Raw genomic sequence first — 27382 nt, 5'->3', positions numbered from 1 at the left:
CTCTACACAAAACAAACTAGTTCTTTTGTATCATACATCCACCCTAGGAATAATATCAGTGCGGCTCTTATATCTATCTCACTGGATAGTACAGCATACATGGGAAACCGCTTTCTTGAAATAACGTCCCACATATTATTTGAGAACTTCCCTAACAAATAACAAATAATTAACAGAATTAAGGGAATGCCAGCCAGCTGAAATGCTGTCAAGGATAGAATAATAAGAATGAGTGAAGAAGTTTCTGAGCAATTGAAAGTTAATTTGGATAACTCCCAGATGTATGCAGTATGTTTTGATGAAAGAATGGATGTGATCTTACAAGCGAGGATAGCTGTTTTTTCGATTTTCTTGTGGAGATGTGATGAGGGACAAATAAGTAAAATTGTTGAGCATACTAACTATAAACATGGAAAGATAATGAAGCTAAAGGAGGAAGTGAAATCCATTGGCAATATTAGTATTTTTCATTTTTATATCTAATATTTATTTTCATACAGTTTGTTTTACGTCGCACCAACACAGATAGGTCTTATGGTGATGATAGGAGAGGAAAGGCTTACGAGTAGGAAGGAAACCGCCGTGGCCTTAATTGAGGTACAGCCCCATTTGCCTGGTGTGAAAATGGAAGACCACGGAAACCATCTTCCGGGCTGCCGACAGGGGGTCTCGAACCCACTATTTTCCGGATGCAAGCTCACAGCTGCGCGCCCTAACCGCGCGGCCAACTCGCCCGGTAATAATATTTATTGACGAAGTGTGTTACAATGGAAGCTTATTATTTATATTTTTACAAATAATATTAGGTATTCTAAAAACGTACATATTTAAAGATATATTTTTTGCGGTATTTGCAAAATACGACCACGGAACATGCAATCAAATGTATTTACAAAATATATATCTAAAAGTAAATAAATCAGTAAATAAATAAATAAATATTATGAAACATAATTGGAATTTGGAAAGGAAGTCGCGGTTGGGGGTGGGGTTTGTAGGTTGTAGCAATTTCTTAAAGGAAAATAACAAGTGGCACAGTTGATAGTTGAGAATAATAAAGCAGACTTAAAATGGCACACTAGTTGGAAAAGGTTCGCCATCCCTGGCCTAGATTGTAGTAGCTCATCCCCCAACTTTACATACCGATTTTCATTAAATTCTCTTAAGCCGTTTTCAAGTGATGCGAGTACATACAGACAGACAGACAGACAGACAGACAGACAGACAGACAGACAGACAGACAGACAGACAGAAATTACGGAAAAGGAAAAAGTGCATTTCCTTGTTACTATGGACATGAACGATACAGAAATACCTTTTTTTTTTTTTTCAAATTCTGAGCAATGTACAGACAAAACTCTTATTTTATATATATAGATTGCCCCAGAGGAGTGTGACAGGCTTTGGCTGCCAGCACAATTCCTATCCTCACCGCAAGATGGGGGCTTCATTCATTCCATCCCTACCCGCTGTGGGTGGGGGACGCAGACGAAGAATACACCCATGGTATCCCCTGGCTGTCATAAGAGGCGATTAAAAGGGGCGACCAAGGGATGATTGAATTAGAACCATGAAACTACTTGCGATTAGTACCACCATGCGGGGAACACCATGGGTCGCTTTTACTTGCGCATAGTACCACTAAGTTAGGTACCAAATAGGTTTGTGATTAGTAGCAACAGAGTGCGTTGCCAGCTTCTACAGTACCTGTGATTAGTACCACTTTAGGAGCCACACTATAGTTCTGGCTTGCCTATGATTAGTACCCACTATATGAGGAACACCACGGATAGTGCGGGTCCCTGTTGTTAGTACACGTGTGTGATGAACACCATAGGTTTGTGTTGCCTGTAAATGGTGCCACAATGTGCGAAACACCATAGGTCTGTATTCCATGTGCGAATTTCATTACCTGTGAGTAGTACCATACTGTGTGGAATGCTGCGAGTCTACGCTACTTTTGTTTAGTACCGCAACATGACCAATAACATGGTTCTACTTTTCTAGGGATAAGTACCATTATGAGGGGTCGATGACTTGGTTTTGGACCCCTTTAGACTAAAAGTATCGTCAATTCAGTATTATGCTATAGACACAGTCCCTTGGTCAGTAATACTATTGTTTCACGTCAGTTTCTGTGAATGCGGGACATTGCAGGTCGGATCCACTGATTGTTTTAAATTCATATCCATCCATTCATTCTTCGTCCTCACGTTTTGAATTCTGGTTAGTGGAGGATTTTGGACTTTTAATTTGTCATTCCATTTCATATCATTTTGTACCATTAGGGGCCAATGACCTAGATGTTAGGCCCATCATCATCATCATCATCATCATCATCATCATCATCATTCCATCCTTGACCTGGTCACTGACTGGAAAACAGGTTGTAGATGGAGGTTTCTATACAAGTTATGTGTGTGATGTATCATTTAAAAGATGACATACCATCAAAATATGGGTGTTGATTATAATTATGTTATTTCATCTGTGATGCAATTACACTGAGTATTAATGGTCTCTGGTGTAGGTAACTAATTTGTACTTCCTATTGTCTTATATCTAAGTTTGCATTTTATTTGCAGTCATTTTCTTGTTAACACCATTGTAGAAATTTAGTTAGGAAAGAAACTGCTCATAATGATATGATTTACTGAAAGCAGTGTGGATTGTAATTCGAAAAACAGAACCATTTCATCATCACTGTCATTTAATTGTTGCTTTTTTTAAATTTCACTGTCATGGAGTTCTGTTGTCTGCAGTTACCTGACACGCTATGACTGTATCACATTCCACAACCTAGTGTCAGGTTTTCGTGGCATGGATTATGCACTCAAATGTTCAGGATGGCTACTGCTTGATGCTGCGGAAACTCTCTTTCTTGTGGCTAAACAAAGAACTTCAGGCACTCCAAAAAATGGCAAGGAAGGTTAGTGAAAAACTACAGTACATGTTTTGTATGAATATTGCATATAATACTTCTTATCCAGATATATGATTATTTACCTTCCTATTGTTCCTCATAATTCATATTCTTCCTACCTCGTATTCTTAATTATCTATTTGTATCTTGTCTGCTGTTTTTTGTTGCTATTTTAATATTAATGCCATGCAGCTGATTGACATTCGTACATGAGTTCAGTTCTTTCATATTAATCTACCCTTGTTTTTCTTTAAATTTACTTTAGCGTTGGATATCTAGTGGTAGTATCAGTATTTGTAGAAGTGGTGTGATCCATTCTCTCAACCTATGATACACTTCTTTAATACTGTCTCTTCTGAAGCTTGATTGTGATTTTCACTTAAGAAGTTTAGTATGGGTTGTCTTGGTGATCTTGATTCAGAATCTGTTTTGCTATGCTATTTACCTGTTGTGAATATCAGATAAGAAGAGCTGACCAAGTTCTCTCTATAAACAATATTCACGTACATAATAGGATGATTGGATCAGTCCTTATACTGTATTGATTATTCTTCTTCTGAAAAACTATATTATGACTGGGTTATCTTTCTAAACCTGGTGGGTAGATATTTAGACCTAAATATTGACTGTTGAAGTTTATTTTACTGCTATAAAAGTATCGTGATTTGGTTTTCCATGAAATATTTATGTTTCAAGTTGAGTAGAAGCTGATGGGTGTAAATCTGTTTGTAAATTTGTTGGAAGCTGAATACACCGAAGAAAATGGAATTTGCAACACCCAGAAGGAGTGTTGCTACATTGCTGCAATTGAACATGCAGGACGAGTGTTCGGTTGTCCCTCTGACCGCAAGTTTGGACAACAATCAATACTGGATGTGCCCAACACGAGCTGCAATACATTGATGAATTTGTCGAGGCATGGAGTCAATAAGGCCCTGGATCGCTTCTTGAGGAATTGTGGCCCATTGTGGCTGCATTGCACGGGTCAGTTGTTCCAGAGTTGTGGGTGGCTGAGGACGGTTGGCCAGTTGTCGACCCATCATGTCCCATGCATGCTCAATAGGACTGAGGTCCGAGGATCTGGCGGGCCATTCTAAGGTTGTGATGTCGTGGAGAGCTTCTCTGGAGATGCGTGCAGTGTGAACCCGGGCATTGTCCTGCTGAAACATCCCATTAGCAATGTTCGCCATCATAGGGACAACCACTGGATTGAGTACCCTATCAACGTACTGTCGAGCAGTCATAGTGCCCTCAACAAGCACTAATTGTGATTTCACATTAAAGCCAATAGCTCCCCAGACCATAATGCATGGTGTTGTCCCTGTGTGCCTCTTGACAATAAGATCTGGGCAGCCCCTCTCCCCGGTACGTCGGCGCACACGATTCCGGCGATCACTGTGGGCAAGACAGAAGCGCGATTCATCACTAAAGACGACCCTATGCCATTCGTCGACCCACGTCGATCATTCTCGACACCAGACCAGCCTTACACGTCGCTGTTGTGGTGTCAATGGAACACCTTCTGCAGGGACACGGGCTCGTAAGCCAGCTGCACGCAGGCGATTACCAACTGTTTGTTGTGTAACGTGGGGTGCCACAGCTGCTCGAATTTGCGGTGCTGTTGCATGGGGTTCCATCTGGGCCATCCGAATGATGTGGCAATCCTCTCTCACAGTTGTCTATTGCGCTAGGCCTGTGCCAGGTCTACGAGTGTGGGTACCTTCATTTGACCATTGCTGCCATACACGTATCGTAGATGCCTGTCGGCCAACATGTACAGCGACAGTCCTTAGCGGTAATCCAGCCTCACACAGCCCAATTATCGGAGCCCTCTCAAACGGCAACAGTTGTTGATAGCATGCTCTTCTCTGTCGTTGAGGCATGTTTGACGGTGAACACTTCACTGCACAGACTGCAAGTCAGCTACGCTACACCAGAGTCCGTATACTGGAGTTGATTCCTCCATGACCAATCACATGGGGAGACCTGTAGCAACAATCCAATGGGTCTGAAACTTTGATCATTTACATACCTACATGGCATCGTTCCATATCTTGAAAATCAACACAAACGACCAATGCCTTCATGGTGTTGCAATTTCCATTTTCTTAAGTGTATTTAAGTGTTCATCCTACTACTACTACTACTACTGCTGCTGCTGCTGCTGCTGCTGCTGCTGCTGCTGCTGCTGCTGCTACTCATTTCTGTGGACACTGGCAGCATAGTACAATGCAGGACCATATAGTAAGGGCTGCTATATTCATAACAAATTATGATACCAAAACCTTCCTTCTAATAGCTATTTAAAAAAAGCTATAACATAGTAATATTCAGTTCAGTTCTGTTCATAAAAATACATGGTAAAGAAAATCCAAGCTTGTCCTTCCAGAAGCTTTAGGAGATAAGGCCGTTATCATTACTGAGCGGGAAGTATCTTCGCTTGTTTATTTTTTCTCCATGTGCCACTGACCTCGTCTGCGTAGGTGTCAACAGTCAGGTGAGCCAGTTCATCGAACAAGAGTTATCTTCGTTTTTGGATTTAAAAATGCATAGTTCTCGTTTTATTCTAGAGCCTTACCAACATATTTCTGAATCCGTCTGCAATTATTCCGGTTTTTATCTCTAATTATTTTACAATGTTTTCGTTCTTCTTCTTTCAAAACATTCAAGTTTGTTTTCAAAGCGTGAACTGCTTTCTTTAAAGATTAATTTTCTTTGAGTAATTGGTTATAATACAGTGAACACAGCCCTCATTCACTTCTTGAGTGGAGATATCCATAGAAGTTTCTTCTGTTTTTGTGCCTGGTTTCTTTGGGCGTAAATTTTCTAGTCTTTCCAAGGCTAAGTGAGTTTTTTTCTTTAAGTTGCAAAACAGAATTTTGAATTACTTGTATCCTGTTCTGCATGATCTGGTTGTTTGAGAAATGGGTTAGCACTTGACTTCAGTATTTTCCATAGAGGTAATCGTCTTCATCATCATAGAACACCTCCAGCATGCCGGTAGGGTGGCGTTGAACGTGTTTTTATCATTGTTGTCTGTCCAGAAATGACTTCTCTCACCACTGATTCCCAATTTCCTCTTTTTCTCTCCACATTCTCTCTCAGCTGGTGTAGCCATCTCTCCGTGGGTCTTCCCACTGGCCTTCTTCCTTCAACCCTTCTTTCCAGGCATGGTGTTCTTGTGCTAGGCATTCTCTTTACATGTCCATGCCATATTAGTCTCGAAGTCCTTAGCTCCTCTTTTATCCTAATCCTTACAAACTTTTTTAAAATCTTCATAATCAGTGGTAGAAAAATGTTGCAGCATGCATGTGCAGTTTTACAGTTAACTGAGTCCAGTCATTTACATTTAGTCAACCAAATTTTGCAAGTTAGAGGATCCTTTGGGAGCCTGTGGTAAACTGTCTATTCCCAGATTGTTTGTTTTTCGAGCATAATTTTTCATGTAGCTACCGCACAACTCATTCTACCTATCAGAACAAATTATTGATAGCAATGCTGCTACAAGAAACTTGCTCACAGTTAATGCTTTATAAATATCTACAAACTTGAAATTACAGAACTTCAGCACTTACAAGTACAGATTTCCCTCAGAACTGCTCTATTCTCATATTGTTTGTTTTTCGACAATAATTTTTACACATAGCGACCATGCAGCAAATTAATGACAGCAACGCTTGTACGCGAAACACTCGCTCACAAATTATGTAATACTTTATAAATATTGTATCTACAGACACGAGATTATAAAACTTCAACACTTTTACAATGTTTGCACAAATTGGTGTAGAATAGAACAGAACAGAGGAAGTCGCAGCTAAACCAGATGTCAGGACTGCAATTTGTCTGGCTAGTGACATCACAGCTTTCGACTGGCAGCCACAAGGCGGCAGCGCTTGCATTAAAGAAACAGGCCAGCCCTTACAGGCTCTGAAACAGAGGAATTAACCAGACAGCCTTAAATACCTTCCACTTTCAGAAGTCAAACCCGTGATCCTTTAAACCAAAGTCACTGTGCTGACTATTCAGCCAAGGAGCAGGGCAGAGGACTTATAACAATAAGACACTGAAAAAGGAAGAGTTCTGACTCTTCAAACTATATCTAACAGCCTTGGAAGTTGCAGCGATTACTGACTTCCTATTATATCTTGCTGACTTAATACCATTGGGGTTGGAGTATATAGTGTGAAGGAGGGGCCAGAGGAAGTATAGAACGTCCTACCTTCTTATATGCATGTTCATAACTTAACTTACTCGTTTTATGAACATCATCCGATAATGATAAATTAATGTCATTTTAATGAACAATTTGTTCATCAAGATAATAATCCTGGTATATGGACCATACTGAATATTTTAATTGTGTACATATTTGTGTTTTTGAGAAGATGTTTGTGGTCATAGATTTATAAGATTCAGTTCTATTTGATGTTTGTATTGAGACATTCAATTTTAATGATATTATGTCCTTTTTTAACCTGTCTTGCTGTGAATAGCTGAAGGTGGCCATTTACATTGCCAAAACACTAGTCCTAGTAAAAATTTTGTATAGATTAGGTGGTCAATAAAAATGTTCATGCCGAGCTCAATAGCTGCAGTCGCTTAAGTGCGGCCAGTATCCAGTATTTGGGAGATAGTCAGTTCAAACTCCACTGTTGGCGGCCCTGAAGATGGTTTTCCGTGGTTTCCCATTTTCACATCAGGTAAATGCTGGGGCTGTACCTTAATTAAGGCCACGGCTGCTTCCTTCCCACTCCTAGCACTTTCCTATCCCATTGTCGCCATAAGACCTATCTGTGTCGGTACGATGTAAAGCAAATTGAAAAAATAATAATTAAGAAAAAAGAAATATATATATATATATATATATACTGAGTGACCCACTTAAACCTTTCACCGCAGATATATCTGGAATAACAAGATATATTGAAAAATTACTTTCATGGGCATGAAGGCAGGGAAGGGACTAATTAAAATTAATACTATGAGCCAGTCAGAAAGGTAGGAAAATAGTATTTTCAACATCAACTTGCATTTTTAAAAATTTTATTATTTCGTGCGCAATCGTTAAAATGTAAAATCACATAAGTAATGGCGTTTGTTTCATCGCAATAGATCAATTACATCCCGAGATACTGCAACGTGAAGTTGACGCTTGAGATAAACGAAACGCGCAGCAGTTGCACATCCCGAGATTCCAGCACGAACCTCACGGTCCTCTTACTCGCGATATGATTGCCGTACTGCAGTGCGACAGGCGCTGTACTTAATGCTATTTGCACTGTTATCAAGAGGGATGAAAATAAGAGAATTTCATTACAGTAACTTTGCTGTACGTATTATGTACGTCCTGAAGTAGTACAGTACAGAGTACTGCAATGTACTGTGTAGGTAAATAAAACACGCAAGAGAGAAACCATTATTTACATATCCTTTTGCTGTGGCAGGAAACCATTCTCTTATTTTCATCCCTCTTGATAACAGTGCAAATAGCATTAAGTACAGTGCCTGTTGCTTCGTAGTAAGGCAATCATATCGCGAGTAAGAGGACCATGAGGTTCGCGCTTGACTCTCGTGATGTGCAACTGCTGCGTGTTTCGTTTATCTCAACTTCACGTTGCGATATCTTGGGATGCAATTGACCTATTGCGATGAAACAAACGCCATTATTTATGTGATTTTTCATGTTAATGATTGTGCACGAAATAATACAGGGTGTCTATTTAAAAAAACGTAAGTTGATGTTGAAAATACTATTTTCCTACGTTTTCGACTGGCTTCATGCCTGTGAAAGTCATTTTTCAATATCTCTTGGTGTTCCAGATATATCTGCGGTGAAAGGTTTAATTGGGCCACCCTGTATTAGGTTGATGAAATTTGGTGAAAGGGAAATAAAACTCTAAGATGCATTCTAAGTAGACCAAACTTAGCTGAGGTTAGGGGCACACTGCTGTGAACTTGCATCCGGGAGATAGTGGGTTCGAGCCCCACTGTTGGCAGCCCTAGAGATGGTTTTCCATGGTTTCCCATTTTCACACCAGGCAAATGCTGGGGCTGTACCTTAATTAAGGCCATGGCCGCTTCCTTCCCACTCCTAGCACTTTCCTATCCCATTGTCGCCATAAGACCTATCTGTGTCGGTGCGACGTGAAACAAATTGTAATAAAATGAAACTTAACAAGAACGGATTATACATGTTCAGAAGACATTTTAAGGTTGGGTAGTTTACTGGACCTAAGCATCAGCTGATGTCCAGCTCTGAAATTCCTCAGAGAGAGGTTGGAATAAATGTTGAAGGACATTTAATGTGAAGCGGTCATACATGCTTCATTGTAAACCAATACCATGAATTTCACTCATTCACCATGACCATTGAGAGAGACCAGACTTTATAGTTCATGAAGAGAAGTATGAGGTCTACAGTTTTGTTACTTATGGGTTATAAAATCCACCTACAAAAATTACAACTAAATTCCTAATCGTGCTCAATACCGGATCAAATTCCTTATAAACTGTTTTTTTTAAATGCTATTCTCCCTTGTTCATTAACTTGATATTATTTATTTATGCATGTTCTAATTATTCTTGTTTCTGCCTTATTTTGTCTATTTCGCTGTATTAGTAGTTTTAAAAATGGTTTCACTAGCATAAGTCATTTCAGGCTGTGTGACTGTTTCATAATGTCTTAATTTTGCTGCTGTCGATAAGCTTTTTCTTTGTTGTATGTAGTTTTGGTAAAATAATTTGCTTTGTTCAGTTTGTTTATTCTGTTATGCCAGGCTGATTTCTCATTAAGATCATAAGTTACTAGCTGTTACCCACGGCTTTGCTCACGAGGATTTCGTAATTTGATAAAATTTACTTGTTCCTCGGTACTGCACTAAGACATTATCTGTAAATCCCTAAAGTATAAAAACTCACTGAAAAATTGCATTTCATTTACCCCAGAACCTCTTTGTAAACCACGTTTGTGGCATTTCCTTTTGGGGCTAAGATGACCAGGCTACTGGCAGACCTAAATCTGGAACATGGGACATGGAACTCTATGTGTGAGAAACAGTCCTCCTTCATGTCGGAAGAAAAAAAAAAGTTTTCTTTATTTCTAAAGGAGATTCCAAATAACAAATTTCATGTCTGTAACGTCTTAGTTTGTGAGATATACGTATCCTCATAAAGAGAATTCAACTCCTCCTTCACTTATATTCGATCTCCAGCTTAAGTTGATTTTCCGAAAACAAAAAAAGGTGTTTCTTTATTTTTAAAGGAAACTACAAACACCAATTTTCACGTCTGTAACATGTTATGTTTATGAGATATACTCATTATAAAAACTGCCCCACTCCTTGGCTGAGTGGTCAGCGTTGAGGTCTTCGGTTCACAGGGTTCTGGGTTCGATTCTGGGCTAGGTCAGGGTTTTCAATCGGGTTTGATTAATTCTTCTGGCTCGGGGACTAGGTATTTGTGATTGTCCCAATACTTTCCTCTTCATATTAAGACAACACACTACACTACCAACTACCACAGAAACATGTAATAGTGATTACATCTCTCCATATAGGGTTGGTGTCAAGAAGGATATCCGGCCGTAAAACGGGGCCAAATCCGCATGTGTGACACAGTTCGTATCTGCGATCCCACAGGTGTCGAAAAGCAGTAGAAGAAGAAGACTTTAAATTAATCAACATATTTTGATTTCTTGCCCATCAATTGTAATTTTATTTACCATGATAGCTGGATCAGTAAACATGATATCAGTTTTTCAATAATAATAATAATAATAATAATAATAATAATAATAATAATAATAATAATAATAATAATAATAATAATAATAATAATTCAGGTATAAGACCTTGACTAGATAAGAGAGAACAGAAAGATTATATCAGGTATGGAAGTCTCATATATCCCTTCTCAAAATCTGAACCATCCACAGTATGAGATAATACTTTCCTTGGCACATTTTGTTTCTTTTGCTTTGTTTATCCACTATAGAAAACAGTCATTTGGAGATGAAGGTTTGTCAGGACCAGTATGATGAATAAAGTGAAACAGTGTTACAAAGTGTGTTTTAGAGAGATATTGTAATTGGCTGAGATTTTATCATTTATAATGAGAATACAAATGGAACTGCAAAAATTAAATTGTGAATCTGGGAACACCATTATTCTGAGAGCAGTTGAGATTTTCCTATACAAATATCTGTCATTCATAAAACCTTGACCCCGTAGCCACAAACAGTTTTTGTACTTGAGATTATATGCAATCCCAGAATTCCAGAAGAAGACTTCATGTATTGGTGATGGTAACTACTAACTTTATACTCTTCGTATCCCACATATTTTCTCCAGGGATCTCAGTTTCAGCACCTTATTTGTCATAAATTGCTCTAATATTCTTAACTTTGAAAGATCAGTAATGATATAACTTCTCCTATAACTTCTTCACCCATTTGTTCAGGTGAGGTGGAACCTGAACCCTGTCCTAAGTGGAAGGTGCTGTCTGAAGTATTAGAAGAAATAAATTTGATTGCACAGAAGGATCCTAGCAGAACAGAAAAGGTGCTTATACTTGTGGAAGACAAGCGGACTTGTGATCAACTTAAACAGGTGAGTTTTGTTTTGTGTGTGAATAGACTGAAATGAAGATGTGGTTCTGCTATGGTTCTTTCCTTCAGAACATTAAAAGGTAGACTGGAAAGTAATATATTAGTAAGCTTAATCACGGATTCCCTTCTGTCAGAATATTTGTACGTAAACTATGCATAGCATTTCCTTTCTGTCTCCTCTTTCTTCACCCATTTATTCAGGTTTCATAACCTGGTGGGTTTGAGTGGAAGTTATGCTTGTCAGAGCAAGGTTAGAGGAGAGAGGGTAGATTTTACTAAGGTTGTTTTTCCCTTGTCACTTTCTCTCCAGTATGGTTGTATAACCCTCTGTATTAGAATATAAAATCGACTGTATGGTAATTGGCTGAAATAAATAGACTATATAGGGGCCGATGACCTAGATGTTAGGCCCCTTGAAACAACAATCATCATCATCATCATCATCATCATCATCATCATCATCATCATCATCATCATCATAAATGGACTATAGTACCTACAGATTTTTTTTCATAAAAGTTAGAATTTTTAAAAATGTCAGATAAAAATGTTCCTGGGGATATCAATTACAGTGATAATATCGGAAGGTGAAGAAACAAACAAGTGAGATAATTAGTGAATAAGGAACCCATATGGGATAGAATGTAAAAATCAACATTGCAGTGGTATGGAAATTAAGAGAATAAACGAAGGAAGAATATCAAGAAACACGTTCAGTATGAAAATAAAAGAGAGGCACCTAAGGGAATACCATTACAGAGACAGCTGAAAGGAGTTAATAAAAAATAAAAAAAATCTGTTGAATATATTTAAAAGCTGGGAATGGTTAAAGAATTGAGGAGTATCTAGCAGGGAATAGACTGAGCAATAGTAGGAGGAAAAATAATGCAGGCATTTTACACATTGGAGATGTTTAATTAATGGAAACTGTTCATGATGATTGTGTAAGGTAATAAATTTTACTTCATTATAAAATATTAAAAACTAGATGACCCGTGCTGCTCTGCAGCATTCATTATAAATAGGTCAGATAACTCGTCTTGATATGCCTGTCGTCATATTGTTTTGCCTGCCCTTTTCAATAGTTTTATGAACATTTAATAAGAAGCGCATTATGATATGCCACAGTTCGTAGTCAGAATTCATCCATTCTGACATTATCATGCCATCTGTTTGGTAAATATATCCATATATTTGCTTTTTTATCCTGTAATTCTTGATGTAAAGCTTGGTATTGTGCCAAAGAATGCATTGGTATTTTTAATCGCAGTTCTTATATATAGAACAGATGTCTTGTGAGCTAATAGATTAGTCTCGAAAGAGTGTTTTTTGCCAGGCAGAAACTTTTTTAAGATACATTACATTCATTCTTTCTAATGCAACTAGGTTATCCTTCAATAGGTGTTCCCAGATAATGTCTAAGGCGTATGTCATGATGGGGTCTGTTTGTATGTAGACTTTTTTCTTTTAGCAGCCTGTAAGTTATTAGGAATGTTCTGCCATCTGTTGAATATATTTAGAAGCTGGGAAAGGTTAAAGAATTGAGGAGTATCCAGCAGGGATTTTTTTTTTTTTTTTTTTTTTTTTTTTTTTTTTTTTTGCTAGGGGCTTTACGTCGCACCGACACAGATAGGTCTTATGGTGACGATGGGATAGGAAAGGCCTAGGAGTTGGAAGGAAGCGGCCGTGGCCTTAATTAAGGTACAGCCCCAGCATTTGCCTGGTGTGAAAATGGGAAACCACGGAAAACCATCTTCAGGGCTGCCGATAGTGGAATTCGAACCTACTATCTCCCGGATGCAAGCTCACAGCCGCGCGCCTCTATGCGCACGGCCAACTCGCCCGGTAATATTATTCTTCCGTGATCAGAGGAAATGTATACTCTCTGGCTTGATAGGTAGTAATAAAACATGACTGCATGCAGTGACATTTCTAACCCTCCAACCCCATGGCACTACAGGCCTGAAGGGCATTGGCCTACCAAGCGACCGCTACTCAGCCCGAAGGCCTGCAGATTACGAGGTGTCATGTGGTTAGCACGACAAATCCTCTCGGCCATTATTCTTCTTTTTCTAGACCGGGGCCGCTATCTCACCGTCAGATAGCTCCTCTTTTGTAATCACATAGGCTGAGTGGACCTCGAATCAGCCCTCAGATACAGGTAAAAATCCCTGACCTGCCAGGAATCGAACCCAGGGCCTTCGGGTAAGAGGCGGGCACGCTACCCCTACACCACGGGGCTGGCTTGTGACATTTCTAAGGATCAGAATATTAATGAAAGTGTTAGTCGCTTAGCAACCTGCTAAGTAGAGAATGTATTTCGGGTTAGGGTAAGCCTTCACCTGATATTATTGGAGTGATCATTATTTAATGATTTGATTTTATGATTACTCAAAGTTGGCTGAACTTAGAGACCTATCAATGTCTCATGATTCACTGCAGGTAATTCCAGAGAGAATAAAAAAAAAAGTAAGTGAATCGGCCCAGTAGAACGGATGAGCAGATTTGCCAAAGTATGATAGGATCTGTTTGTACGTAGACTTTTTTTCTTTTAGGAGCCTGTAAGTTACGGTATTAGGAACGCTCTGCAATCTGTTGAATATATTTAGAAGCTGGGAAAGGTTAAAGAATCGAGGAATATCTAGCAGGGAATAGTATTCTTCCGTGGTCAGAGGAAGTGTATATTCTCTGGCTTGAAAAGAAATTTGCTCACTTTGAACCTTGATATAGGAATTAAAAAGATGTTTTTGAAGACTTTCTTCTGGAGCGTGGCATTGCATGAAAATAAGACATGGATGGTAACTAGTTCAGAAATAAAGAGAATAGAAGCTTTTGAAATGTGGTGTTACAGAAAAATGCTGAAGATCAGATGGGTAGATGATAGGGTGGTATGGAAATCTGCATCAAACCGGTGTATGGACTGATGACCCAAAGAACAACTACAACAATAATAATAATATACCGAGCGAGTTGGCCGTATGGTTAGGGTCATGTAGCTGTGAGTATGCATTCAGGGTATAGTGGGCTTGAACCCCACTGTCTGAAGCCCTGAAGATGGTTTTGTGCGGTTTCCCATTTTCACACCAGGGAAATGCTGGGGTTGTATCTTAATTAAGGCAACGTCTGCTATCTTCCCAATCCTAGCCATTTCCCATCCTTATGTCGCTGAAAACCTTTGATTTGTTAGTGCGACATTAAATCACTAGCAAAAAATAAATAACAACAATAACAGCAACAGTGATGATGTTATACATGTAACACTTCACAACTGCAAAAGGTCTTGAGAAACTCTGAAACTGTAATTTTCCCTGCAGGGCTAATAAAACTACTGACATTTCAGCACTTCAAATTTGGATGGACTGAATCAGGAACCTATCCTGCAAGCTTGGGTGCAGGAAGCCTATTTCAAAACTGAAGTTCCTGCAGAGAAGGAGACTGTTATTTTAAATTCCTTAATTCATTTCCTCTGCCAGTAAATTTTTGTCTCTTTCTAAGTTGAATAATGGATTTTCCAGAGTAACCTGTTGTACCCATTACAGTATTAAAAAGTTTTGCTGAATAACTACTTTTTGGAATGAACACATTTACTTGTTGCAGTATTTGCTTATGGGAGCTCGGAATTTGTTACTTCATCTCTACGAGAAGATTTTCAAGTGTCGCGTACCACATAAGAACACTATTGCTGCAGCTGCAGAGGTGAATGAAGATGAACCTGAGCCCATAAATGAGGACAATACTGTAGAAGTAAAGAACGAACCTGAAGATGATGATGCCTTGCAGGACAGGTACATGCTGTCTCAGAAACCACGATCTGATAGTGGTGATACGGAGGAGTGCGAGGACATGAAAATTGAACTAAGCCAGTATGAAGAAATCAAAGAGGTACTGAAGTATGTATTGTTTATATTTTGCAGAATTATTAGGCATTGCTTGTTTAACCAATGAAAAATATCCTGTTTTGTTATCATTTCTTAAGAACTGCAGTATATGACAAACTACAAAAGAAAATTTTTACCTTGGATCTTTGACAGATTCAAATAATAAGTGCTCTTTCCTATCCATGTACCTTTGAGAGGATGTGGTGGCATGTCGTGTAGCTGCAGAGTTTTCATCATGCTCTCCTACCCTGTGCTAGATGTGTTGCTTGATCTCAAGACCTCGCAACCAGCTTCTTCATTTGCTCAATCCATCTTGTTTGAGCTCTTCCTTCAGGCCTTGACACTTGCACCTTGCCCTCCACAATCAGCTTCTCCATAGCTCCAGTCGTCCTTTATATGTAAAAAGTATCTCAGATAGACCTGGATGATCTTCATGAGCCTGTCATTGATCTTGAGCTCTTCTGCAACAGAAATGTTCGTCTGATGTTCCATAATTCATCATTATGTTCATCCTCGCTGTCTTCATCATTTTCAGGTGTAGCATTTCTAACCTGAGGAGAACGTGCTTCATTATGTAGTGTTTCGATGCAGAGGAAATGTTTTTATTTATCCTCTGGATATTTCCTTACATGATCGTAGCAATTCCTGTTAGTTTGATTACTCAAAGTTTACATCATTAAAGTTAAAATAACCCATCGTTAATTATTGTAATTCAGCAACATCACTGAATTGAACAATTATTTGTCTTAAATTTTTACAAACGTCGTATACTGTACTTAAAAGAATTAAAAACACCATGGTTCCACCTAATCGATATTGTTTATTTGTTTAATGCAAATTTAAAACTTTAGGACATGTTTCATCTACTTTGTAGACATGTGCCCTTGTTAAACGACAAGCGTTATCATCATCATTTAAATTTGCATTAAACAAATAAACAGTATTGATTAGGTGGAACCATTATGTTTTTAATTCTTTTAAGTGCATATCATCGAAACAGAAAATGCGGGTGATTGCTTGTATACTGGACTCTCGATTATCATGCACCAGTATTAATATTAAGCTTACTTCTTCCCTGTTTCTTACTATCATCTTACCATTGTTGTCACATCCCAGATGAGCCACCAGAACTATAGGATTTCAATTAACTTTGTCACAAAATTAGATAGAACATATTTTTATCTAATAAATTTGAAAAATTATGCCACAAAAGAGACAATCCTTCTCTTTGTCATTATTTCAGCAATGTTCAACACACTACCTTCATGACAGTCTGTAATATGTTTCTTTTTTTATGTTCTTAATCACTGCCAAATTGATTCGTTCTTCTCGCTTTCCTGCTAATCATCTTCTGCAGACCTCATATTTCCATGACTTTGGCAGTGGGGTTCCTCTTCAGGTTGCTTTTGGTCTTCCTCTGTGCCTTCTTTCAGGTGGTGACCAATTGAGAACACACTATGACCCATCACCCTCCATATGTCAAAAGAGGCAATAATCACATCAGTTTTTATTTTCTTGAATCAATAGACAACTGAAGTACAAAGCTGATGGCTTCTTCGTTGGACAGAATAGAATGAATTCAATATGCAGTAGTAGCCAGTAATGTGCTTGAGTCTGTCAATCACACCCATATTATAAGCAACAGAATTCTGGTTGCTCTAGGAAACATCTTCCTCTTCTACTGGTAACAAGTTCCCTGAAGACCAATAAAGTCACAACACCATATGAAATCATTGACAGGCTTTTAAGTATTTTCCTTAGTATCCATTGGTAGCCAACTACATTACTTTAAGTGACTGGATGCTAATGACCAAGGGATGAGGAAAGCTATTTGGTAGAAGTATGTACAGTGGAACCTCGATTCTCCGTTTTTGGAGGGACCACGGAAAAAAAACGTACAACACGGGATAACGGAAAATCCGAGAATGAATGAACCATCAACAATTTGGTTCAACATCACAAAAAGGAAATATGTGCACTTATAATCCTACAAACACCCCTAAACCAAACCAAACTACAGCCCCAATGGGCCTTCCACCTACCAAATGACCGCTGCTTGGTCTGAAGGCCTGCAGATGATGAGGTGACGCATGGTCAGTGTGACAAATCCTCTCGGTCATTATTCCTGGCTCTCTAGACCGGGGCCGCCGTCTCACCATTAAAAAGCGCCTCAATTAAAGGTAATCGTAGAATGAGTGAGCCCTCACATCCAGGTAAAAATGCCTGACCTGGCCGGGAATCGAAACTGAGCCCTCTGGGTGAGAGGCAGGCGAGTTCGACCGCTGGGCCGGCTTCACACAATAATTACCAGCATGCAACATAAAAATCTCAAAACTTTATATTCAGTTTTACCGGGGAAACTTCGTCAGTTTCCTCTGAAAACTTCTTTCAGTTCAGCAACTTTGATCAGTCAAACTGTTCTAAAAACCTATAACCCAGCCAAACTACAAGCAACCACAAGTAGTTTTTAATTCTCTAATCTAATAAAATAAAGCACATTGGATACAAAACCGCCCAACATGATGACGAAATCCCTTTTTTTTTTTTTAAATCTTCCATTGTAATTTGGTCACCAATATACTGTTCATAGCTTATGAAAATCTTGTACCGTGTAAATTAGGCCTACGTCGACTTTTAAAGGTTATGTTGAACTCGAGAATATGGTTTTGAATGTAAGTATAGATTCTCAAGTTCTGGAATGCATTATATTCAATTCTGCCCATCACTAATCACAATCAAATTGGAAAGAAAAATATATCAAAACTTCCGAAATTACGGTTATTTGCGACCTTGAGCTCAGCTGGAAAGCACGCTCATTGTACTAATCGGTACGAGTGCAAAATGATACAAAGTTTATAAATGTAATGTGCGCAGATAAAATGACTGCGGGTTTTTTCTTTCTTTTTTTTTCTTTTAACACAAAAATTTGAATTTTCCAGTCATATATTAGGACCAAAACAGTAATAGGCAATCCCAAAACCTCCCATGGCTTTATGTATGTAAGGTGCAACATAATTATGTTCTGGTCTCGATAACATAATCGTATACGATAACATTAGAATACTAAATTTGTGTTACTTAAGTAGGAGCAGTTTCGATTCCTGGCTGAAAGCTCAGTGACTATACAGTGCCCTGAAGGAAGTGCCGAAAACCTGTTTAGCGATACACTCGAAAAAATTAAAAAAAATAAACATCTAACCCTGGACATAACGTAGACGTTTTGCAAGTACAAACATTTGAAAAACTTGTTCCGTCTTCAAGTAGAGCTGTCGAAATGCACTCTGTCTCTTTCCAATTGTTGCGGACACTCTCTGCTTTATGATTTTCAATTCTCTAAACAATACCACCTGAATGTGATGCTAAGATGGTCCCTTATGCAAGTTCACCGTCGAACGGTATAATACTTCCTCAAATTACCACAAGGACGGGACGTTAACACCAAGATCCGTAAGTATGCCGTAGTCGTCCTTTCGTGAGATACAGTTTCTTGAAAAACGCGTGATCGAGGTTTTAGCGTTGATGGGACTGAAATTTCTGGATGGTTGATACGGGAAATCGTTTCTTCGAGGAACAGATAATGCAGGATTTTTACAACGTGATTTAATTAGGATGCTCGCGGGACCACGAAATTTGAACAAATAATACGGGAAAACGTAGCTTCCGGGAACGTATAATCGAGGTTCTACTGCATTATCAACATGTTTTTAAGTTCATTGCAATCCATAGATTCTTGCTTCCCACAACACCTTTTGGTGCAGATGATTCCCGACCTTTTAGGGAGACTGTGTGATGCTAGTATTAGAATCACTCTTGTTTGGCTTCCTATCTAGGCAGATGGGAAGTTAGCAAATGAGACCCAAAAGAAACAATGACCTCAACTAGTTGATGTGCCTGCTAGACATATTTCCTTTCTGCTCCTCGACTAGTCCTGACATGTAGGGAGTTGGAGTAGCTAGCTAATCAAATTCCCAGCAAGCTGAGGGCAACAGAGTTACAACTGCTTTTTTGCCATCCTCCTCCTAGTCATCATGGAAGGAGGCTACAGTTTTCATGCAGGATGATAGTAGGTCATGGAAAATCCACATATTCTCATCTCTCATAGAGGGAATACTTGACCCCTTGCGTATCTCTTGGAGCTGATTTTACCTTGGCTCTCTCTGACCTTTGAAGAAAAGTCAACTTGTTAAAAATACTCCTTAACCAATGGAGGGAATACTTGACCCCTTGCGTATCTCTTGGAGCTGATTTTACCTTGGCTCTCTCTGACCTTTGAAGAAAAGTCAACTTGTTAAAAATACTCCTTAACCAATGGAGGGTACTGTTGTTTTCATCATTTGTTTTATGGAGGTGAGTTGAACGATGATGTATTTCTAAATTCATGAGTCCTTTTTAAAAGAGAGAACACTTGTTCCCTTTTGATGTACACATATGTTTTGTTTTTGTTTTTCCTTAAAAAGTTCTGAAATTTATTTCCTCCCTGCTCCTTTATACCTAATGCATTTTGAATTTCTTCATTCTTTAGAAATTTATTTTCTTTCTGTCATCTATATGTTGTTGTAATCTTTTCGTTCATGGAGCCAATAAACTTAGCACATGACGCCAGTAAATATCAGCTATTGTGAGCTTTAGGCAAATTTCCTCTTTGTTTATATTACAGGCTTGTTGATTAATGAATTCAATTTATTAATATAATGGGCATAGAGATTGGTAATCAGAGATTTTTTTATATAATCATCATCATCATCATCATCATCTAGATGTTGATTTATGATTCTTTCAAATTTCAAACCTGTAATTTATATATAGTTATTAATAAAATGTTACTTCTGTAAATATATTTTCTCGTGATGTAAAACAACCCTATACTAAATAAAAAAGTTATAATAATAATTATAATAATACCATAATTAGAATTGTGGACTTAATTGATTAATCAAACTGATTAACAGATGAATCTAAAAATCCATTTAACCGATCAATGTGCTGTAATCAATTAATCAAATGGATTAAAACTGTAGGAAAAATAACTGTTTGGCGTGCCACAAAACCTGTGTATTGTATTATTATTTTCATTATTCATTACGGTATTACTTGCCATTTGGTGTGCTAGTCTCAGCTTTTGTATGATGACAGGTCATTAAAGGAAGCTGATGTTCAGAAAGGTGAAAGCAATAATACCTCCTTAATTGCTTTCTTCTAAAATGAGGGTTATTGGAAATGAAATGGCAGGCTATTTTAGTCAGCTTTACAAACCACAGTCAGCTGGTGTAATGGGTAGTGGGAAAGGTACTTGAAGGGACTATCATTAAGGAATTTCCAGGAATTCCTAGGTAATGTGTGAATGGATGGATACCAATTGCTAGAAGGACACAGTAGAAAAAGTGACAACTTAAACCTCAGTTCGTGTTTGGTGGTTATTGAGAAGAGAGTATATATTCACATTCAGTGTTTGTGAACTTCAGTTACAAATATGGCTTATGAACTGATGCGAGGAAAACTTGGTGAGAGTTTTGAATTTAAACTAAACGATTGTGGTAAGCTGACATACAGAAAACAGTCATTTGTAAGAAATGGGGAAAATCGTTCAGATATACTAAAAGTACAGGTAGTCTTCAGTATCATCTTAAACATATTCATCGTTTCCAAAGTGTATCTGCATGTATCATTGTCACTACTAGTTCATCTTCCCAGTCAATGTTGGAGCACCTAATGGTGAAGCCTGTGTCCTCTAATAAAGAAATTGAAATTACGAATAAACTAGTGAAGTGGATTGTGCAGGATAGTGGACCAGTCAACAATGTCTCTGAGCGTGGTCTTGAAGAGGTTTTACAGGAAGCTCTCAATTCTCACAATTACCATCTTCCCTCTAGAGACATGGTAACCAAAAAATTGACAAGTTATATGGCGTAGAAAGATCAAAATTATTAGATGAACTGAAACAGGTGGAATTTGTTATTTTCACGGGGGAGTTTTGGTCTTCCATATCTAATCGTAGCTACTTGGGGGTTGCAGCTCATTGGATTGATCATAATTCAACATTACTGGTTAAACTTGTTACAGATAAACACAAAGCTGTTAAGTGAACAGAAAAGTGAAGATGTAGTTCGTGAATGGTGGTTGGAAGATAAAGTTGTTGCTGTTTCCACTGGCAAAGCAAGAAAAGTTGTTCTAGGAGTTGAAAGAGCAAAATAAGACTATTTTTGGTGAGCAGCCCACATTCTAATATAAAGTTTAAATAAGCCATCGAGGCTGCTGCTAATCAAAATATTTCTTTTAGAGTGCAGGAAAATAGTGAGGCATTTTAAACACAGCCCTTATTTAGAAAATCAGCTTGATAAAAAACTAAATGAGGCATTGATGCACATACATTAAAACAGGACACAGTTACTCGATGGAATAGCACATATTTCATTTTTAAGAGTCTTATGAAAGCAAAAAGGGGTGTTATAGATGTCCTATCGACCCACTCTTGTAATATCAAACCTCTAACAACAATTAAATGGGACATGATAGAAAAAATATTTGTGTGTCTTAAGCTGTGTTTAGAAATATCAAACCCCCTTGGTAGTAGCAAGTGTGTGACAGGTAGTGTTGTATTTCCTGCAGTAAACTCCAAATCCCATGGCACTTAACGCCCTTCAAAGGGCCTTGGCCTGCCCAGTGACCGCTGCTCATCCTGAAGGCCTCCAGATTACGGGGGATCATGTGGTCAGCACAACGCATCCTCTCGGCCGTTATTCTGGGCTTTCGAGACCGGGGCTGCCATCTCACCGTCAGATAGCTCCTCAATTCTAATCACGTAGGCTGAGTGGACCTCGAACCAGCCCTCAGGTCGAGAGAAAAATCCCTGACCTGGTCGGGAATCGAACCCGGGGCCTCCGGGCGAGAGGCAGGCACGCTACCCTTGCACCACGGGGCCGGCTGTATTTCGTGCAATAACACACTTGATATCATCTTTATGTTGCTTGGATGTTGTTCCTGGGTACATAGCTTGATTTAAAAGGACTCTTGTAGAAGATTTAATGACCAGGATAAATGATTTGTATAAGTAAAGTAAGTAAACTTGTGTCCCCATGCCGAGGCAGTGCAGCTCTTTTCAGGCACACTCCCAATGGAGGTGAGCTGCATGTACCATTTCATCCACATACCAGCCCTCCTGCCATGCTTAAATTTCTGGCAGTACTGGGAATTGAACTCGGGCCCCCGAGGACGGCAGCTAATAACACTAACCGTTACGCTTTGGAGGCAGACAATGATTTATATAATATGAAGATATATCAGGAAGGTACTGCTCTTGATAAATGAAAACCTACAACCTGTTTTCCAGTCAGTGACCGAGTCAGGGATGAATGAATGAAGCCCCAATCTTGCGGCGAGGATACTGCTCTTGATCCTAGATTTAAATATTTTAGATGTATTGAAAAAAGGGACCACGAGTGTGTGTGGAAAATAATTTTGGGAAGAACAGTGGATAGAGTACAAGTTCCAGTAAAATCCTGCAAAAAGAAAAGGAAACTGAATTTTGAAACTGACGAAGACAAATAGGATTCTGGTCATGCCATTTTGGTTTCAAGTTGGGCACCATTTGTGATGGAGATTGCAGTAGACCTTCTGTAATGGTGGAAAATACATTCAGTCCAGCTTCCACATCTTGCACGCATAACAAAAAAATTGCTTTGCATTCAAGCTACTTGAGTTCCTTGTGAGAGAGTGTTCAGTGATGGTGGAAATATTTATTTCTGTATTTGCTCGCATATAACTCGCCAACGTGTATATCTCACACCCCATTTTTAACGTTTGAAATTGCAGGGAAAAGAAATTCCCACATATAACTCCCATTAATTTTTGACGTTGTCATAAAGACATACGGTACATACACAAAATAAAGTTTGGGTATTCTGTGGACGTGCCTAGATTATATATCGGGACTGTACCAATTGCTTTTTATGGTACTTTGTACGTGACAGTACAAGAAGAAACTGCATTTCTTTCTACCTGCAGAACGGTTGAGGCTAGCTGTTGTAACAAAAATACCTAACTTGCAAACCCCCTGCCCCAAAGTCACATTCCTAGCCAGTCAGTCACACTCAACCATCCCTCTCACTCTTCCGTTGTTGTCAATATGCTTATCGCTACCCGTCCAGCAGAACTGATCACGTGAACTGGGAGTGTTTCCCTGTCCAGGCAGTCGAGTAATCATGGTATTGGGTATTGTTCATCTGTTGTATTGTCGACAAGTACCAGTATTCTGTCTTCACATTTCATTGTTGTTTCACAGTTAAGTTTTCATGTGTAGGTTGATCTTTAAGTTATGGAGAAACGTGGGAGTTATACAGCTGGGTTTAAACTTAAAGTGTTAAAATATGCTGAAGATTATGGTAACAGAGCTGCTGGTCGAGAATTCAGTGTGACTGAGTTTAATGTTCGCTACTGGTGTAAACAGAAAACTGCGCTAGAAACCACCAACCGAACAAGGAAGGCATTCAGAGGGCTGAAAACCAAGTTTCCTGAGCTGGAAGACGAGTTGCTTCATTACGTTACAGAGTTGTGAAATGATGGCTTTAGTATCTCGTGTGAGGTGCTACATTTCAAAGCGTGTGAATTAGCGATTAAGGGAGGAATCAGCACTTCGGATCTGAAAGTGAGCCGGGGTTAGATCCGTAGATTCATGACATGAAAGGGATTGTGTCTGTGAAGGCGAATATCTGTCAGAGAATGCCAAGCGATTTCAGCGACCGCCATCACTGCCACGTGATAGCAGTGTGGAAGAAAAACAATTACTTCTTATCTCAAATTGGCAATGCAGATCAAACCCCGATAAACTTCGACGTGCCATGCAACGCCACCATCAACAAGAAGGGAGAATCTAGTGTGCTTGTACGTACAACTGGTGTGAAAAACAGTGTTGAACTGTCATGCTAGCAATAACCGCCGTCGGAAGAAAATTGCCACCGTACGTTATTTTCAAAAGAAAAACAGCGAAGTTTCCCAAAGGCATTCATGTACAGGTTCAAGAGAAAGGATGGATGAATACAGCTGTTGTCCAGGACTGGGTCTGTACAGTGTGGGGAGCATGGTCAAGGGCACTGCTTCAACGCCCAGCAATGCTAGTGTGGAACAGTTTGTGTGGACACTTGGTGGAAGACATGAAAAAACGTCTTCAGGAAATGAAAACTGATCTTGTTGTAATTCCTGGTGGACTCTCATATTGTCTAGATGTTTCCGTTAACAAGCGCTTCAAGGGCAACATACGTAAATTGTACGCCGAATGGATGGCAGGAGGGGGAGCATGAGCTAATGCCAGCAGGAAAAATAAATAGGCCATCAATTGAACTTGTGTGTGATAGGGTTACGCGGGCAAGTGTTATGGTGTCGACAGAGGTTATTGTGAAGAGTTTCTTGAAGACGGGCATAGCAAATGCATTGGACGGAAGTCAGAATGATGCAGTACGGGATGGTGACCGGAATGATTCACGTGAGAATAGCTTGGAGATTGAAGGCAGTGACAATGAATAGGGTAAGTATGCCAATTGTCTTGTTTCAGTAGCCTAATGCAAATTTTAAGTTTTATTTGGGAATACGATCTTTCACACACAAATCCCCGCATATAACACGCACCGAAAATATTCATACTTATTTTTGGTCAAAATAGTGCGAGTTATATGTGATAAATGTGGTATTACTAAGAGAATGGCTGCCCTTATTTCTTAACATATCAACATACTGACATGTCTGAAATCCTAGAGCAAAGAGGTGTGTCTGTAAGTAACTGTCATCTGCAGAGTTTCAAACTTTTATATCATTAAATCATCAGTATTGAAATATATTAAAAATTCTGACTTAACTGCCTTTTAATATTTTTATTACTTCATGCCACTAATACAATTAAAATATATAAAAGGTCTTCTTTATAGCATATCAAATTATGAAGTATATTATGCCAAGTGTTTTTCTCGACCTTATACTATGTGAACCAAATTAAAATCCGATTAATCGACCAATTAATCAATTAAGGGCATTCAGTTAACCGATCAAAATGTTTAATCGATGGTAATAATAATAATAATAATAATAATAATAATAATAATAATAATAATAATATAAAAGTTTAGAACTTCTCAGTTGTTTAGTGATTATACACATGTATAGCAGAGGTATTGATGGAAATTCCTTACAATGTTTATTTTTTGTTTTTGATTAATTGATGTGATTGTCTTGGTGATTGTCTTGGTTGTCGTTACAATTATGAGTGCATCTCTCTTTCCAGGAAAGTCAGCTTCCAGAAGTGGAACAGATGAAGGGTCATCCTCCTATCATAATTCTCCAGCCTGCGAAAAAAAATGATGATCCGTTAGCACTTACAAAGACGTTGAACGAGTTGAAACCGAGATTTGTAGTGATGTATGATGTGGACATGACAGCTGTAAGACGATTAGAAGTGAGTGAGTTTTCCCTTTGGTTGACATTGCCATTATAAATGTATCATAGCAGTTTGGTATGTAAGACTGTAAAGGAAAGTATGTATATCTTATAACCTATTTTCTCATTTATGTATGTTTAATCTCTCTATCTTTTTAGGCTATTTATCTGTATAAAGATAGCTGGAAAGCTTTAAAATAGAACGATTAGTAATTAACTGCCTCTGTGCATCAGTGGTTGAGTGTTGGCCTCTGGATCGCAAGAGGTAGTAGGATTTTTGACAGGCGCAAAAAAAAAAAAAAAAAAAAAAAAAAATCTATTCAACACTCCATATCGTATGATGTCGGCATGTAAAAGATCTCTGGTAACACATTTGTTGTTCACAGGACAAAATTAATTAACTCAGCCATAGACACCCAAGAGAGATTCGGTTTACTGTGCCATCTAGTAGGCCTAGAGTAAAACGGAACGTCAAAATTGATAAGCACACAGCTAGATGGCATCGGATTAAAATGTCTACACATGGTAGCAGAGGCCATACGATTATTATAATATTCAGGAAAATTCTCAGCTTATTAAGTTTCCAGTCTTCAATACAGGGTAAAAGGTAACTGATGCACCAAAGGTACACCACTCATAGATATTGGGGAGAGGATCACACCATTGCCTGTTACAGGTCTGTAGCTTGCACCCTTCTTGAGGGAAGTCGTATTTTGGTAATTGCAAGAACTGCAACACAGTGGCTGGCAGTAGCTACTGATGAAGCTGCCAGGGTATGGGTGCAAGTGTTTAAACCAGTTGCGGCTTGCTGTTGTATGTTCTAGGCGAAGCGTTCACTGTCAAAAAAAAAAAGAACAAAACAACATGCATATCATCTTCCAGAGGAGTGACTTGCACTAGTGCATTGACTGAGTTTTGTGATAGTATAGGGCATAATTTCATGCTTTAAACTTACAAATGTAATGAACATTCAGTAACTATTCAACAGTTTGACATTAAGCGTAACTTGGCCTATTCCAATGATGATTCCTGCCCCTTATTTGTTCCCTGAAAGTGAAAATGGAAAACCACAAAACATTATCTTGGCCGTGCGCGTAGAGGCATGCGGCTGTGAGCCCTGAAGATAGTTTTCCATGATTTCCCATTTTCACACCTTGCAAATGTGGGGTTGTACCTCAGTTAAAGCAACAGCTGCTTCTTTCCCACTTCTAGCCCTTTCCTATCCCATTGTCGCCATAAGACCTAGCTGTGTCGATGGTCGGTGCATACCTGCCAACCCTTCCGATTTACCCGGAAACTTTCCGGTTTTTAACTCGTCTTCCGATTTTCCGATTTATTTTTACTTTTTCCGATTTTTGACTAATATAACCTCTAGTACCGCCAATACTCTTCCCCTTCGATAAAGGATAATTGTGTAATTTACGAAACCTTATTTTCAAGCGTATTTATTTGTTGCTTTATTTCGTGAGTGTTTCGTCCGTCGCCTCCGTGTATCGTGTTTCCCGCACACCACAACAGCGTGCGCCCTTTATGCAGCTGGGGATTCGGGGCGAC

The 27382-nt window shown here is 38.8% G+C and overlaps 1 protein-coding gene across 3 annotated transcripts in view; it reads left to right on the top strand.

The window, feature by feature from the left end:
* The window catches only part of mei-9 (DNA repair endonuclease XPF mei-9), a 114399-nt gene that overhangs the window by 50080 nt on the left and 36937 nt on the right, over nt 1-27382 (top strand). For all 3 annotated transcript variants that reach the window (XM_067146935.2, XM_067146936.2, XM_067146937.2), the window contains 4 exons: nt 2763-2929; nt 11384-11532; nt 15129-15413; nt 25677-25847. In XM_067146935.2, coding sequence (XP_067003036.2) covers nt 2763-2929; nt 11384-11532; nt 15129-15413; nt 25677-25847 — 772 coding nt within the window. The remainder of the gene's footprint in view (nt 1-2762; nt 2930-11383; nt 11533-15128; nt 15414-25676; nt 25848-27382) is intronic.

The sequence above is a fragment of the Anabrus simplex genome, chromosome 5 (assembly GCF_040414725.1).
Source record: "Anabrus simplex isolate iqAnaSimp1 chromosome 5, ASM4041472v1, whole genome shotgun sequence".
NCBI classification, from domain to species: Eukaryota; Metazoa; Arthropoda; class Insecta; order Orthoptera; family Tettigoniidae; genus Anabrus; species Anabrus simplex.
This window is presented reverse-complemented; position numbering and strand designations above follow the sequence as displayed.